The sequence below is a fragment of the Amphibalanus amphitrite genome, unplaced genomic scaffold (genome assembly GCF_019059575.1).
Source record: "Amphibalanus amphitrite isolate SeventyFive unplaced genomic scaffold, NRLGWU_Aamphi_draft 000132F_arrow, whole genome shotgun sequence".
NCBI lineage: Eukaryota > Metazoa > Arthropoda > Thecostraca > Balanomorpha > Balanidae > Amphibalanus > Amphibalanus amphitrite.
This window is the reverse complement of record NW_024881627.1, coordinates 168841-185266: the sequence shown is the minus strand read 5'-3', so window position 1 is coordinate 185266 and position 16426 is coordinate 168841. Positions and strand designations below refer to the sequence as shown.

General features: G+C 53.6%; 1 protein-coding gene across 8 annotated transcripts in view; it reads left to right on the top strand.

The window, feature by feature from the left end:
* LOC122381994 (serine/threonine-protein kinase 26-like) overlaps nucleotides 1-16426 on the top strand; it is a 69986-nt gene that overhangs the window by 40138 nt on the left and 13422 nt on the right. For all 8 annotated transcript variants that reach the window (XM_043366825.1, XM_043366824.1, XM_043366826.1 and 5 more), the window contains one exon: nucleotides 14438-14566. In XM_043366825.1, coding sequence (XP_043222760.1) covers nucleotides 14438-14566 — 129 coding nt within the window. The remainder of the gene's footprint in view (nucleotides 1-14437; nucleotides 14567-16426) is intronic.

The window sequence follows — 16426 nt, the reverse complement described above, 5'->3', positions numbered from 1 at the left end:
GCGGGTCCCCGGAACACAGTCTGCCTGCCCGGGAGGCAGACTTTGGGCCATACCCGGGGCTGTGTGCTTCTTTGTGAAGGGGATATGGACAGAACGGTTGTATGCTCCTGTGAAAAGCGTTTTGGGGTGACCTGCGGCGGTTGTGGGCTATAATGAGAAGGGGTAGGGCCTGGGGCGACTGCGAGTTCCTGTGGGAAGCCGATTAGGACGTGACGTGGGACTGTACATAAAGCTGTCGCTGCAGTGTGCTCTAGTTAGTAAGCCGCCGCGGTGAGGGTTGCAGAAAACTGGGTTGCGTTGGGACTGTTGTTAGCGCATTTGAATTTCACTGATTCTTTCCGACGCTGTCTTAGGAATGAGCTAAATAGAACGATGCATTTTCTTTTCGCGAATGTTTTCCAGTCAAACTGAGCATGTAAACGGTCCGGCTCGTGATATCTAGCCACTATCCAGGGTATGCAGCTTGTTACTTGCCGAACAATTTCCCATCGATTGGCTGTTTCATACCAAGCTGCAGAAATCACATTGGTGCACTGGCGGATCCAGACTTGCGTTTTGGGGGGGGGGGGCAACTCCTGCAAGTAACCAAACCTAGGGTACCCCCAAATCCTGTTTTCTCATCGGATTTAGGCCACTTATTTTTTCGTCACAGCCCTGAAACGATATTTTTTTAAACTAAAAATAAAAAAATATAGAAATGGTAGCCCACCCAACCCGAGCCTAAATATTACTTTGAAAACACTTCAAATTGCTTTTGTCGACCAATTAGCCCGCTCCGGGTCGGTGCGTGGCGCAGCCTTCGCGGGCTGGGAGGTGTCGGTTGGACCCCCTGCCGTTCGGCCCCTGATTAAGCTAGAGCTCGCGGAAAAAAACAGGCGTGTTGCCCGTGAGTGACGAGACGAAGCCGATGATACCCGATTTTAAGGTCCTTGGTCATTGGTTGACCTTCCAGGGCGGTGTTTCACGGTCGTGCTGACAGCCGCTGACAGCGCATTCTGCGAGCTAAGGTCAGCCTTCGGTAGTGTTGTGGGTATAGGCTTGTTGATGTCTCCATTGAAACCAAAAGTGCCATCAGCGCTGGCAGCGGCTGGCAGCGTGCCGTGAAACACCGCCCAGGTCAGGTCACAGACCCAAAAGACGGGAAAATCAGGACCTGTCAGAACCTCCTAAAGTAAGGCTGTAATACGTTTTTTTTTTGTGCTGATCACAAATTTCATGTTAGTTTGGATCATAGATAATGTCTTCATGCGTTTAGGCCATGTCGGGGCAGGTCAGGTCAGATCAACCAGTAGGGGTACTTATGGGCGTCCGTATAGCAGGTGTCCACTACCACTGGCAGCTACGTAACATGATACGAAGGCATCAAAACTACTTCGTAAATGTTCAAATGGCTGCAAAATGCTAAATTCAAAATCAGCTAAACGAAACTATCCTAGAAACATGTTAAACTCGGAAAAGTGCACCGAGGTCATCAAAGGTCAATGACCTGACTTGACCGTAAGGTGACATTGGCATCCGCCCTAATGCGTGGGAGCAACATCATATCACATGTTTGAGCGTTTTAAACCACGAAAAGACTATAAAAGCGCGGATAATGTGAGCCGACATACGCCGAATCGCTATTCCGGCCAAACATGGCCTCCAACATGGCCAAACAGTCTCGAGAAATAGGCCACAAGTCAAAGTTCACTTGGGTCAGGGTCATGAAAATTTCAGAATTTGTCACCATGAGGGTACTAAAGTTTCGTCGCGATCGGCTTCATGATACCTTACACGATAACTTCACACGTCGATCGAGAGTTAAAGCATGGATGAAGGAGAACCTGGGGATGAAGGTTCTTTCATCCATGGTTAAAGTGTGCAATAAGAACTTCTTGGGTGAAGACAAGACCAACACTTTTATCAAGCTCACAGATTTTTAATGATACGGTATTTTCTCTCTACCTACTACGCCCTTCTCACATTCATTTTTCTTAAGTGTTTTTGGGGACAAAAAATATATGTTGTTCCCCTTTCAGGCTTGGGGGCATGACCCCGTGGCCCCCCTGGATCCGCTAGGCCGAAACTAACTAGGTCGTTTTCAAACGGTCTGATATTTCAGGTCATAGTTTGCAAACGGCCGGTGTTTTCAGGTAGTTTCATATGGCCTGACTGGGCCAGGCCGTTTGGAAACAGACCGAATTTTCATACGGCCTGTAACATATATTCAGATTTCGACATCTGTCGTAGCATCAAATGCTGATGTGGCGCACTCAAAAGCCGGAATTGGTCCTTGGATGCCGTAAGGACCCTTTTAAGAAATAAGTGACCCGACTGACCCTTAGAGATTGGCCTGAGCTGTGACCGAAATAAGTCTTTTACCGTTTCGCAGGAAGGGACAAAAAGGTCCCTCATATGCTTCTTGTGCAATTACGAAACAAAACAATTTTTTTCAACGAAAACTCAGTGAGTTTTCCTAAAAAATTTATTGCGCATATTCCGTGAATGAAAAGTTGCCGGGTCATGTCAGGTCAGGCTGCCACAGCAAGTTTGTTAACTTGACAGCTCAATCGATATTTATGCAATAAGACCTTCTCGGGTGACGATAAGACATGACGACACTTTATGAAGGAAGCTAGTAAAGTAAACCCGGTAGTTTCTCCATAGGCGCGGGAACCGGGGGGAGGGGGCAGTGGTGGCAGCTTGCCCCCCCCCCCCCCCAACTCTGGGGCCGTGCGGGCGGTGCCCCCACAACTTTCAGACAGAATACCGCTCCTTTTTGCAAATGTTTTCTTTTTTTGTTGAAAAAGCCAAGGGATGAAAAATAAGCGGCCTAAAACCGGCGAGAAAACTATATTTGGGGAATCCTAGGTTGATCTCTATCATGGTGTGACCTCCCCCCCCCCCCCCCCCCGTCTAAAAGTAGTTCCCGCGCCCCTGGGTTTCTCTACGCTATTGAATCACGCTGCTGATTCTAGTAAGTATCTACTACACAACCTTCTCACATTAATTTTTCTTCGAGCGTTTTGGGGGGCCAAAAGATATGTTGGCCCCCTCTTTCAGGCTTTTGGGGGGCCATGGCCCCGGTGGCCCCCCTGGATCCGCCAGTTGGGGCGGTGCCCCCACAACTTTCAGACGGATTACCGTCCTTTTTTGCAACTGTTTCTTTTTTTTTGTTGAAAAAGCCAAGGGATGGAAAATAAGTGGCCTAAAACCGGTGAGAAAACTATATTTGGGGGGACCCTAGGTTGATCTCTATTATGGTGTGCTCCCCCAGTCTGAAAGTAGTTCCCGCGCCCCTGACTTTCTCTACGCTATTGAATCACGCTGCTGATTCTAGTAGGTGTCTACTACGCAACCTTCTCACATTAGTTTTTCTCCAAGCGTTTTGGGGGGGGCCAAAAGATATGTTGGCCCCCCTTTCAGGCTTTTGGGGGGGGCCATGGCCCCGGTGCCCCCCCCCCCTGGATCCGCCAGTGCATTGGTGATTGGTTGTTAATGCCTCATTCCGTTGCCGTTTGCCAAGCACCAGGTAATCAGATAGGTTACCAAATGTTCTGTCAACACGGTGGTATCAATACCTAGCGGAACCGCAGTCAATCAGATAGGCACTAAGCACTGCCAACGACATAGGGTGTGTTTTGATAAAATCGTGTGAGCGACCATGTTATAACCGCTACTGATTCTGTGACCCTGCCTCGTGTGATGAGCCGCGTAAAAGGCATGGCACTGTTTCCTAATGTAAGCATCCAATCACTTTTGATAGCGCCATCCAGACGCTATTTTTAAAGGTGTCGCGAGACTAGACCCGTAAACTTTTCTAGATGGTTCGGATATTGATTCATTTTGCATTCCGTCGTGAGTTATGTCGTTCAGATAAGCGGTTGCTGGGAGCACTTTTTTCGTTGACTGTAAAACCGATCAGCGATATCTATTTTACTGAGCCGTTGTGATTGCCGTACTGAATTGAGCTGCAATACCTACTCTCTAGTCTTTATAGCGTGCAGCGAGGCTGAATGGTCTTTTAACGACTCGCCTCTTTGATAGTGTATGTAGAAATAGTCTGTAATGCTGGAGAACCCGGTGACTGGAAACACTCGCCCTTACGTCACTGGGACAATAAAACCTGGAACGGGCCACTAGACGACCATTCGTGCGACAGTTGACCTAGAGAGCGGCCCCGACTCTATCAGCGTGATGAGAGATCGGATGTCATCTTCCAATTGATTGGCACCATTCTAGCCAGGCCGTATGTCTGCATCGTGTCCCCGTGTTCTTTTTGGTATATTTTTTGTCCTCTCCCGTTTGCCGACGATGCATTACCAGGCCACTTACGCGCTCGGTGGGCTGTCGGCGGCCGGGTTTTTGTGTGCTCCGTCCGGTGATGTGCCGGATGTGCTGTTTGTCCCTGTACGGCGCCACTGGCGGACGGGGAAGTCGTTTGGCCTGTGGCTGGCTAGAGACGCGGTGACCGTCCGTCCCCGCACCTGCTGTCGTATACGGGCTTCTGCTCTGTGAGCTGTCCCAGTGGAGATATTAAAATAGTTGAGAACACTAAGAGACAGACTTTGTAATCTGGTCGGATTGTCGATTTAAGCCCGTCTGAGGAATTTCGAAGAGCGCGTTCACATTGCCCTTTAAATTTTAGCGCCTTATAAGAATAACGTTGGGACTGGTGGTAGCCACACACAAACTTCGAAAGGTGACTAAAAGAATTCAAGAATCACCTAAACCCCAGCCGCTGATCACTGGCGGTCAACTGCCGACTGCCGACTCTCAGTAATAGCTGCCTGGCTGCTGACCACCGTCTGATGCCCTCTAACTGCTGGGCTCCGTCCGATGGCCTCTGGGCTCCGTTCGCTGGCTACCTCTGCTGGCCGTTCAGCTATAGCGGCACGCAGCCGAGGATAGGAGAGAGAAATCGTCTCTAGTGCCGTCTGCTGGTGATTGTCGCCGCGAGACGCACGGGCCGGCGCTATGCACGCCCGCCGCTGCCCGCGGCCGCTGCTCTCGATTCGGTGAGCGGTTAGCGCCCGTCATCGGCCGCCGTTGTGACTAGAGCTGGCCACAGGAGTTGCTGTGATTGTAGACAGGTGGCAGAGACTTCTGATACCTGCGACTGGACAGTCTGAAGCGTCTATGCTAAAGGGCCAACGCTTCCGGCCCCTGCACCGGTCGTAGGACTGCTATGTTCTATTTCTCTGGCCGGGAGCTGCAGCTGCCCTGCCTGGACTGCGTCTGAACGGCGCAGAGCTCTGACTAATGACACTGTCCACCGGAGGTGACAGTCCTCTCCGCCGGGGCGGCCCGCCAGCTCTGTCGGCTTTGTGCGAGCCTGGCAGCGCAGAGGTCGAACCATCAGCCCCGGTCCGGAGACTCTCGCAGAGGTCGGACCATCAAGGCAGTCGCCGGTGTCTCTCTGAGGTCGATCTGCCAGAGCTAGAGGTGTCTCGCAGAGGTCGAACCATCAAGGCAGTCGCCGGGATGTCTCGCTAAGGTCGAACCACCAGAGCGGGGGGTCGCTGGCAGAGGTCGAACAATCAGCCGGGGATCTGGCTCCAACCATCAGCCCCGGCCCGGGGTCACTCGAGCAAAGCAGCTCTCTGCGTCGGCTCTGCGAGTGAATGGGGACGGTAGGTCGTTACAGCGAGACGCTCCCTCCTTTGTAGGTGCGAGCTCTGTGATGTTCTTTGTGAAATGTGATTAAGCTGACAGGCTTCTTTTCCTCGGGTCCATTTTCCTGGCTTAGGTCTCCGAATTGAGCCTGATGCGGCTGTTATCTGTCGGGCTTGAATGAATTATCGCAGTACGTGCGGTTTCTTCGGTAAAAGCTGTTGTTTACGACTCACCGTTCCGGACACATGCTTAATGCGGAGAAATCAACAATCTCTGCTGACCAGAATTATGCTATTCATCAAAATAGCGTCCCTCGTTTAGCATAACGGTTTAGTTTTATATATTGTGCTCGTTATTGACATAAATGAATGTGAACAATATGTAGCCGTCTATCGAGGATTTGAGTGCTGTCAGATAATGGGGCAAAAATTTCGGCCTAATTTTAACCCGATTGGGTCAGATACGTGAATACACGATGAGCGTCATCAAGATAGTGAATCTGTCGGTCGTTGTCCGGACATGGGGGGAGATAGCTTGGGGTGTGCGGTGTTGTGTGGCTGGCCAGATTAAGGTGTCAGGGTCGGGTGGCTGATCAGGCTGACAACCCTCAGTGATTCGCAAATGATTGGTCATTAGTGCCGAGATCTTCAAATGACGGGTGATTACACGCGACTGCGGCCATTTCGACTCAAAGTACTGTCTTCTAAAGGGTGATGTCCTAGGAGATGCCAGCGCTGGGACTCCTAAGGGGAATCACATGGGACCTGGGTCACGTGGTATGATGTAGTGTCACCGACGAAATGGAAAGCCAGTTTGTGTTCTCTCTCCCTCACTTTGCCCTTTGTCCGTTCTCACCATGTTTCACTCGCGGTATCGCTTTACACTTGACAGCAACGCGTGACCTATCGCTGGGTTGGTCGTTCCCAGTGAGTCTGGACCACCTCTTGTGTTATTTCTCGTCTCATGTTTTAATTGCCTACAATTTGTCACTCGCGCTATCGCTTCACTTGACGGCTGGGCGTGCTCGCCGCGCACCGTATCCTTTTACCGAACGTGCTGTGTAAGCCTTTTTCTGACTTTTCTCACCGGTTTCTAGTTTCGCTTTCTGAGTGCTTTTAGATGTACGACCTGACTGTTCTCTTTGTCCGCGGCGGCTTCTCGAGTCGTTGCGGGCAGTCGTGTTTTGAACGCCACCGAGTGCAGTTCTCGGCGGCGGTGCGCGATTCCGCCGGCGCCCCGAAGTGCGCCGGTGCTGTGAACAGTGACGGAATCGTGCCACCGAGCACGATTCCGACGGCACCCCGTTCGTGTGCCCAGTGAACGCCACTGAGCCCAGCTCAGTGGCAGTGCGCGAATTCGCCGGCGCCCCGACGTGCGCCGGCGTTTGCGAGTGAATCCGACGGCGCCCCCGTCCGCGGCGGCGCCGGTGTGTCCGCCTCGGCGGACAACAGTGACCATCGGCAGTGCCTGTGTTTTCTCTGGTCTACCTGTCTACTCTGCGTTCTTCAATTCACCCTCATCTACCGTTCGTCATCATCTATCGTCCGGATTTCTTCAATACATTCTTCAAAATTCATCGAAGTTTTTCCTCCGCTACAATAAATGTCCCGGCCCCCATCAGAGGCTCGTCAGGGTCGGCGACATTTAATGCGTCACCTTTGCCCATTCTCTGCGCCCCAGATGCCGTGAAAAGTTCGCACAGGAAGGAATCAGCAGCGAGGCGAGCCGCCCATGCCACCGGAGCGTCGGCCGCCGTGCCGCTGAAATTGTCTTGTGTGAAATGTGGAGGAGCGCACATCCTCAACCACTGTGACAGTTTCAAATCGCTTCAGAAGAGCGAAAGAATGATGTTCGTGCTCTCTAAAGGTCTCTGCATGGCGTGCCTAGACAGAGGACACATCATGCGTCAATGCACGTGCACCAGGGCCTGCGGTTTGGACGGGTGTCGGCAGCGCCATAACCGCCTTCTCCACGGCGCGCCGCGTGTCGCCGCGGCCCAGGCGCCCTCGCCGGCGGCCGGCACCAGTCGGGAAACGCGAGAAAAAGAAAACAAACGAGAGAGGGAGCCAGAACGGGGAGGAGAGCAGACGCGTGTGGTGGCCGCCTCAGTCTGCTCCGGCGGCCGTGAAACCGGAGCACTACTGCAGGTGGTCCCCGTAACGGTGTACCTGAAAAACTCTCCCCATCAGACATTCGCCCTCCTCGACCCCGGGGCAGAGACGTCCTTTTTAACCGACTCGCTTCTGGAAAAAATGGACAAGAAAGACAAGACTGAAAAACTGAACCTGAGAACCGTCGACGGTAGCAAAGAACGATCAGCAGCTCGTGTCTCTCTCCAAATCTCAGCCATCGGCGACCAGGCGAAAATAACGGTTCCAGAGGCCTGGTCGATTCCCGAACTGAAAGTCAACCGACCGCGAGTGACGCACGAACAGCTTCAGAAAATGAAACACCTAAAGGATCTCGATATCCCAGACTGCACCGATGGAGAGGTTGAGCTCCTTCTGGGAGCAAATGTCGTCGAGGCCATTATCCAGCGTGAAGTGAGAGTGGGGCAGCCCGGCCAGCCGATAGCCGTTCGAACTGCGTTCGGCTGGGCGCTGACCGGGCTGATGACACATCTGGCTCCGGCAGTCACTCGCCTGGCAATGTTCATAAGAAAGGACAGCGTCTCCCCAGAGTCTGAGTTTGAGGCAATGCTTAGGGAGTGGTGGAGTACAGAGTCATTCGGAACCAAGTACGAAAAGAGTGTGACGCAATCAATCGAAGACAAACGAGCTCAGCAGATTCTGGAGGAAACAACCACCAAAGTGTCAAAGAACCGATACCAAACAGGACTTCTGTGGAAGAAAGACGACATCAAATTGCCGGACAACAAGGAAATGGCAACCAGGCGTCTGATAAGCACCGAAAAACGGTTGAAACAGAACCCAGAAAAGGCTAAAGCCTACAAGACCACGATTGAGTCCTACCTGGAAAAAGGGTACGCCAGAAAACTGACTGCAGAAGAGGCAGCCGAGACAACAAACCGCTGGTATCTCCCACACCACTCAGTCAGCAACCCGAATAAGCCCCGGAAATTCCGCGTGGTTTTCGATGCCGCTGCTCAGGTGCGAGGCATCTCACTCAACAACCAGCTACTCGCCGGGCCAGATTTGCTGAAAAATCTGACCGGCGTCCTGCTACGATTCCGTGAAAGGGGTGTGGCCTTAGTAGCGGATATCCAAGAAATGTATCACCAGGTGAAAATCATCAAGCAGGACAGATCGGCCCAAAGCTTCCTCTGGCGAGACCTGAACGACGGACAAGAACCAGATGTCTACGAGATGCAAGTCGCCATATTTGGGGCCAAATCATCGCCAGCGTCCGCTAACTTCGTGCTGCGCAAAACAATCACCGATCACGCTGCAGAAGTCGAACTGGATGAAGAAACTACATCCGCGCTTCACAACAGTTTCTATATGGACGACTTCCTCCATTCAGAACAAACCGTGTCAGCGGCTCGAGCAGTGAGAAAGGGTGTCACAGATCTGCTGTCCAAGGGTGGCTTCCGGCTCGTGAAATGGATGAGCAATTCGCGCGAGGTGCTGGGCAGTATCCCACCTGAGGAGCAGGCGCACCCCGAGCTCGACTTTTACGGCACTCATCTCCCTGCCGAAGGAGCCCTGGGTGTTGTATGGGACGCTGAACGAGACTCGCTCAGTTTCCGGTTTCGAGACAGTGAGACGCAGGCGACCAAACGAGGAGTGCTCAGGAAAACGGCGTCAATCTTCGACCCCCTGGGCATCGCCGCTCCTTACCTGATCACGGCAAAAATCCTCATGCAGAAGCTCTGGATGCTGCAACTCGACTGGGACGAGGAGTTGGAAGGTAATGAAAGGCTGCAGTGGGAGAGCTGGCTCCAAGAACTGCCGAACCTGAGAGAAGTCTACATCGACAGATGTCTGCTCCCAGCAAGCAAACCGACTGGGAAAAAACAGCTACACGTGTTCTGTGATGCTTCAGAAAATGCCTTCGGTGCGGTGGCCTATTTACGCACAACGGAATCAGACAATCAGACACATCACAGCGCGTTCATCATCAGCAAAACGAGGGTTGCTCCACTGAAACAGCTATCCATCGTCAGACTCGAACTGCAAGCGGCAGTGCTTGCCGTGCGACTGGTGGATGCAATGTTGAGAGAGCTCCCGTCCATGGCCCAAGCAGACGTGATCTACTGGAGCGACAGCAAAGTCGTCCTGGGATACATCTCGAATGAGAGCAGAAGATTCAGCACATTCGTGGCCAACCGTGTGGCTGAAATTCAAGACATGTCAACTAAGAGACAATGGAAGCACTGCCCGGGCAAACTGAACCCCGCTGACAAGTGCACAAGAGGCACGACAGCGTCCGCCTTGAAAGATGACACCGTCTGGCTGACTGGCCCTGCGTTCCTGACAGCCGGTGAAGAGGCGTGGCCGGCTCAACCAGAAGTCAGTGATCTGTCATCTTCAGACCCGGAAGTGAAAACAGACGCAGACATCTACATGTCAGCTGTGTCCAAGAGAAGAAGCTGGCTCCCGGACCCGTCAAAGTACTCGTCATGGACAAAGTACAAGAGGACCACAGCATGGATGCTGCGATTTGTCAGGAACTGCAAATCAAAGGCAGACACATCTGAAGTGCAGCAGACTGGTCCGCTCCAGGCTGAGGAGCTTCAAAAGGCAGAAGACGTCATCCTGTGCGCTATCCAGGACGAAAGCTACGGCGATGAGCGCATGGCGCTGAAAAAGGGACGACAGATACAAGGTGGAAAAAAGGCCAGCAGCATCGCAGACCTCTCACCATTTCTAGACGACAGAGGAATGCTGAGAGTCGGCGGAAGATTGAGCAACTCGCCACTGCTGGAAGATGCTCGGCACCCAGTGCTGCTGCCCCCTGACACCGAGGTGACGAGACTCATCATCGAGGAGGAGCACCGTCATTCACTACACTCAGGAGTCGAGCATACTCTGAATGAAGTTCGGCAGCGCTTCTGGATCCCAAGAGGTCGGGCCCAGGTAAAAAAGGTGCTACACAACTGTGCCTTTTGTCGCAACAGAAGTGCCCGTCCAAGCCAACCCCGAATGGCTGACCTGCCAGTCGAGCGCTTTGATGCCTCGCATGCATTCAGCACCGTGGGGCTGGATTTTTTCGGCCCACTGCTGGTCAAGAAATTCCGACGGACAGAAAAAAGGTTCGGGCTACTGTTCACCTGCCTGGCCACAAGAGCCATTCACTTGGAAGTGACGTGCTCAATGGACACGGACAGCTTTGTGATGGGACTGCGACGATTCATCGCAAGACGCGGACGCCCGATGAAAATCTGTTCTGACAACGGAACCAATCTGAAGGGCGGCGAACGAGAACTGAGGGAAGCGCTGAGCAGGCTCGATCAGCGGAAGATATCTGACGAACTGACCCAGCGTCACATCATCTGGCGCTGGAACCCGCCGGCCGCCCCACACTTCGGCGGTGTGTGGGAAAGGCTGGTAGGATCAGTGAAACGAGCGCTTTCAGTCGTGCTGCACAACCAAGTGACGACCGACGAGATTCTCGCTACTGTCTTCTGTGAAGTAGAAAACATGGTGAACAGCCGGCCAATCACTCATGTCGCAGACGACGTGCGTGACCTGACAGCCCTCACGCCCAACCACTTCCTTTTGGGGAGGGTCAACTCGGCCGCATCCCCAGGAGACTTCAAAAATGACACGTGTTCCAGAAAGAGATGGCGACGAACCCAAGCAATCGCCGAGCACGTCTGGAGCCGATGGAAGAAAGAGTATCTGCAAACACTCATACAAAGAAGAAAATGGCAGAAGGAGGCCAGAAACCTACAAGTCGACGACGTGGTCGTCATGAACGAGCCTGGCACACCGAGAGGACTCTGGCCCCTCGCTCGGGTAACAGAGCTCCTGCCAGGACCGGACGGACGAGTGCGCGCTGTGCGAATCGTCACAACGAATGGAGCGACCTACACACGGCCGGTCACCAAGGTCGCCGTCCTAGAAGAAGCCGTTCAGCATTAGTCAACGGGCTCGCCGCCACAGTGTTCCCACATCCTGTCAGCTGTCCTTTCGACCGTGCTCCTACTGACTCACTGAACCTGGTTTTAGACCATTTCTGTAACTTTATTCCACCCTCCGTCCCGTGGAGCAGACCCCAAACTCGCCGAGATTTATGTCTTTTCCCGTGTCCCCCTCCAGTCCGGCTCGCCACATGGACCGCCTTCCCCTCCCCTGTCCGCGCAGCCGGCCATCAGGCACGCGTGACATCTGGGAGCGGGGGAGCTCAGCTGTCTGGCGCGTGCCACCCCGCGACGCCGGTGACACTGACCTTGACTACCGAGGGGAAACTGAGACGGCGAGGGACCCTGCTGACCTACTGCGAACGGCGACCGATCAGCTGACTGCTGGAAGGACAACACATCAGCTGTTCTGGTAGATGACAACGGAAACCGACAACAGCCGTGCGAACATTTGCGTTTCTAGTGTAGCTGTACACTGGGCGCCGGACACTGACCTAAAGAGTGATGACAGTGACGCGGTCAGTGGACTGATGTGTAGCTGACCAGGTCAACGTCTAGCTAACACACTGAACTATCGTCGAAAATGCCGAAAGTGATTGTCTTCGTCATGACTTTGTGATTGAGTGCAACGTGAATCTGTATATACTTGTGTAGTTTTAGAAAGAACTCGCGAAAATCTTCCAGTGAACACGTGAATTGAATGTACACTGTACAGAGTATTCCGTCGGTGTTCGATGATAATGTAATCTCCTGTCTAGTCGATCACAGGGGAGGAGTGTGTCACCGACGAAATGGAAAGCCAGTTTGTGTTCTCTCTCCCTCACTTTGCCCTTTGTCCGTTCTCACCATGTTTCACTCGCGGTATCGCTTTACACTTGACAGCAACGCGTGACCTATCGCTGGGTTGGTCGTTCCCAGTGAGTCTGGACCACCTCTTGTGTTATTTCTCGTCTCATGTTTTAATTGCCTACAATTTGTCACTCGCGCTATCGCTTCACTTGACGGCTGGGCGTGCTCGCCGCGCACCGTATCCTTTTACCGAACGTGCTGTGTAAGCCTTTTTCTGACTTTTCTCACCGGTTTCTAGTTTCGCTTTCTGAGTGCTTTTAGATGTACGACCTGACTGTTCTCTTTGTCCGCGGCGGCTTCTCGAGTCGTTGCGGGCAGTCGTGTTTTGAACGCCACCGAGTGCAGTTCTCGGCGGCGGTGCGCGATTCCGCCGGCGCCCCGAAGTGCGCCGGTGCTGTGAACAGTGACGGAATCGTGCCACCGAGCACGATTCCGACGGCACCCCGTTCGTGTGCCCAGTGAACGCCACTGAGCCCAGCTCAGTGGCAGTGCGCGAATTCGCCGGCGCCCCGACGTGCGCCGGCGTTTGCGAGTGAATCCGACGGCGCCCCCGTCCGCGGCGGCGCCGGTGTGTCCGCCTCGGCGGACAACAGTGACCATCGGCAGTGCCTGTGTTTTCTCTGGTCTACCTGTCTACTCTGCGTTCTTCAATTCACCCTCATCTACCGTTCGTCATCATCTATCGTCCGGATTTCTTCAATACATTCTTCAAAATTCATCGAAGTTTTTCCTCCGCTACAATAAATGTCCCGGCCCCCATCAGAGGCTCGTCAGGGTCGGCGACATGTAGGTTGTAATCAGGATGAGAATGGGATCACGTGACCCGGCGAAAAGTCAGCAGCTGTGGCCCGGAAAGGCGATAGGACCGCGCCGGGTGACACTGAAAGGTAGTCCGTGTCGCTATCGCGGTGACCATCGGCAAGGTCATTCATTCGGTGATGGATCGGGACCATATCTCTGACACGATTGGCTGGGGGTCGTCTGAGCGCGTCTCTACTGCTGCGAGATAGCTCGGCGGGCTGGGCTGGGCGTTAGGTGAGATGGGACGAGCGTTAGGCGGGCTAGGGATGTGAGTTCGACAGGCTGAGGACACGGGTTTGTTGCACCGGGGACGACTGTTCGGCGCCGAGGGACGAGCAGTCCTAAGGGACAGGACGATGAGACAAGTCTGAAAAGCTCTGGGTCGATGTCAGTCGCAGCTGCGGCGCTGTGGATGGGCGCCGTTCGGTCGGCGGCGGCACGACGTCGTTAGACCACGGCCAATCTGTCTGAACGGGCTGTCTGCTGTCTGGTGGCGACTGTCTGGCCTGTCTGAGTGCTGTCTGGTGGCTTGGATACGACTCTCTGGGTCAACGGGAGGGAGCCGTCGAGACCCGTCTGGGAATATGTCTGCCGAGCCGGCAGATGGAATGAGAAATGGTCAGTCCGGCCGTAGTCGCATGGCTGCACAATTTTGCCGGCTGGATCTCAATATGAGCGTTTTTGTTTCTCGACGATCGAAGATTGAACGGCCAATTGGTCGCGCTCGGGCGAACTCCACGTGAATGCTGTTTGATTTAGAACAGGGCATTTAGCGTCGTCGTGGCCCGATGTTTAGGCGTCGCTGGCGATGAAAGCCGAGTTATGGTGGCGATTTGAGGGACCGGTGAAGCGCGAACGGTCCAGGGGCACGCTGAGCTGCTCGGTTAGCCGCACTGCTGACCCGCATTCAGCGCCCAATGGCCCGAGAATGGCGACCAGTGGACGCGGCTAACGGCCACTTACAGCTCGTCAGTTTCACATTACACTGACAGTGCCGTCTTTTTCTGTTGGTCATTTCAGGCGATCTGTACATAGTGAATCGTGAATGTCATATTGTCTATTCTGTCTGGTTTGAGACAAGTGGTAGGATTTGTACTTACCGCTCTCCTTTGGCAGAGTATCTCACGAACTCTGTTTTGTTTACAGGTTGTAGCCATCAAGATAATTGATCTGGAGGAGGCCGAGGATGAGATTGAGGACATCCAGCAGGAGATCATGGTGTTGTCACAGTGTGACTCGCCGTACGTCACCAAGTACTACGGCTCCTTCCTCAAGGTCAGTACCTAACTACTGCCGGACTCGGTCAGCATCAGGGAAAGGTGAAGGGCTATTGAAGACGCTGGGTGTGATTGGTTAATTATTTTCCGTTCCGAGTGGACCTCGCTAAAGTTGAGCCGGATATCTTTGTCAAAGTTCCTTATAACTCTGACAGATTTGATTTGATTTTATGCTCACTGACTCTTTCCTCTGAAACTTTTATTATCATGGGATATGGGTCTGTTCGATTACCCCGAATTCAGATGCAGCTCAATGATCAGAGCATTCATCTTTGATAAGATTCTCTCGAAGCCGCCTCCATTGGACATTGGCCAGGTCACGGCCGCCGTATAAGATCAGTCGTTGTTGATGAAACGCAATCAGCGCGTTGTGGTCTGCGGCCGCTGTGCTCTGGTAATCCGGCGGTAATCACGTCAGTCGGTCCCCGAGCTCGTCTGGTTTGATTGTCTGGCCGTGTGTGGCGCCGGGGACGCCTCTGTGGCGACTGGGGCCAGTGACAGACCCGGGATTACTCCGGGTAAATCAGCACCAGTGGCGGACAGAGCTGATCAGCTTCAAACTCAAACAGCCCCGGATAACTCCCACTAGCTCATCAGCCGCAAATGGCATTGGGCGCCCTAGGAGCGATGAGTTGATTCTGTTTATGATGTCGTTATGTAACATGCTCCCGCGTGGGCTTCTGATCGTTTGCAGAATCCAGATGATTGCTCTATCACGGGAGTGTTTAGTGATGCATTGTAGGTAAATGTCCGGGCTTCCCCTGGGTTTAACCTGGAGATACATGCCTGCTTGCCTGGTCAGGCAGGCAATCAGTGTTAAGTGACCTTTTTCAGTTATCACGCTGCGTCGAGCATTCTTTTTTCGTAACAACGCTGTCCCTGCTAGGTCGTCAACTAGCATCTTGCTCCACTCGATCACGGTTAGGTTGTATTCGCGGCTACGAAATTCCGTCGTCAGCCGTCCTACTGCCTCATGAATAGTGATTCATCACTGCGCTGTCTACTATTTTTATCCAGACGTGTTCAAGAGTGTGCCGAATGGCTCTGTCCGATCCATGGGAATCTCCGTGATGACCTGACCGCTCTCGGCGACTCGTTTTCCCCGTGGGCATGTCGTGGTTAGTCAGAACGAACCACTGACGACTCACGGCGTCGCTGTATCTGGCGGAGTGGTGACTGCACGGAGACGTCCTCATAGGAGCTGCGGCGGTCGGTCCCCGGCACCGCCCGGCCGGGCGGGTCAGCCGGTCCGCCGGCCCCAGACGGGCAGTTGTCCCCGCGTTACCTGAGGCTGTAACCCGCAGAGAGGTGTAAGTCAGTGGGTAACACTGCCGCCAGAGTCTAACTCAGAGTAGGGACACAGGGTACAGGCGGAGCGCCATTCCCAGTTCACTGCTCAGGGGAGCAGTGTGTGGCGCCACTGGGAACCACCGAAACTCACCAGCGATGCCCCACACTGGCGCGGTGAATTACGATGAGAAGACGACTCGCCCGTTCCCGGTGAGGACTCCGCCCACCGGCCGGCAGTGTGGGGTGGTGTGAGCGTCCACCGTGGAACCGCACCACGACGGCGGGGAAGTGCGGCGTTCGTACCGCCTGACCGGGCCGGTCTCCTCAGAGGCTGGTCGGTGTCCGGGGATGATGAGGCTCTGGTCTGCCGTCTCGGTACGCGACTTACTGTGCTAGGAGGTGAGACTAACCGTCATGCGACATGCCGTCATTCTGACATGCAAGAGACGTGGCTTCTGTAAACTGGCGCAGCTCACGACTCTGTCCATAGGGCATGGTTGATGGATACTGGATTTGCCTATAACTATGAAATTCCCAGTGCATAATGAAGTTATAGAACAAACGCTCA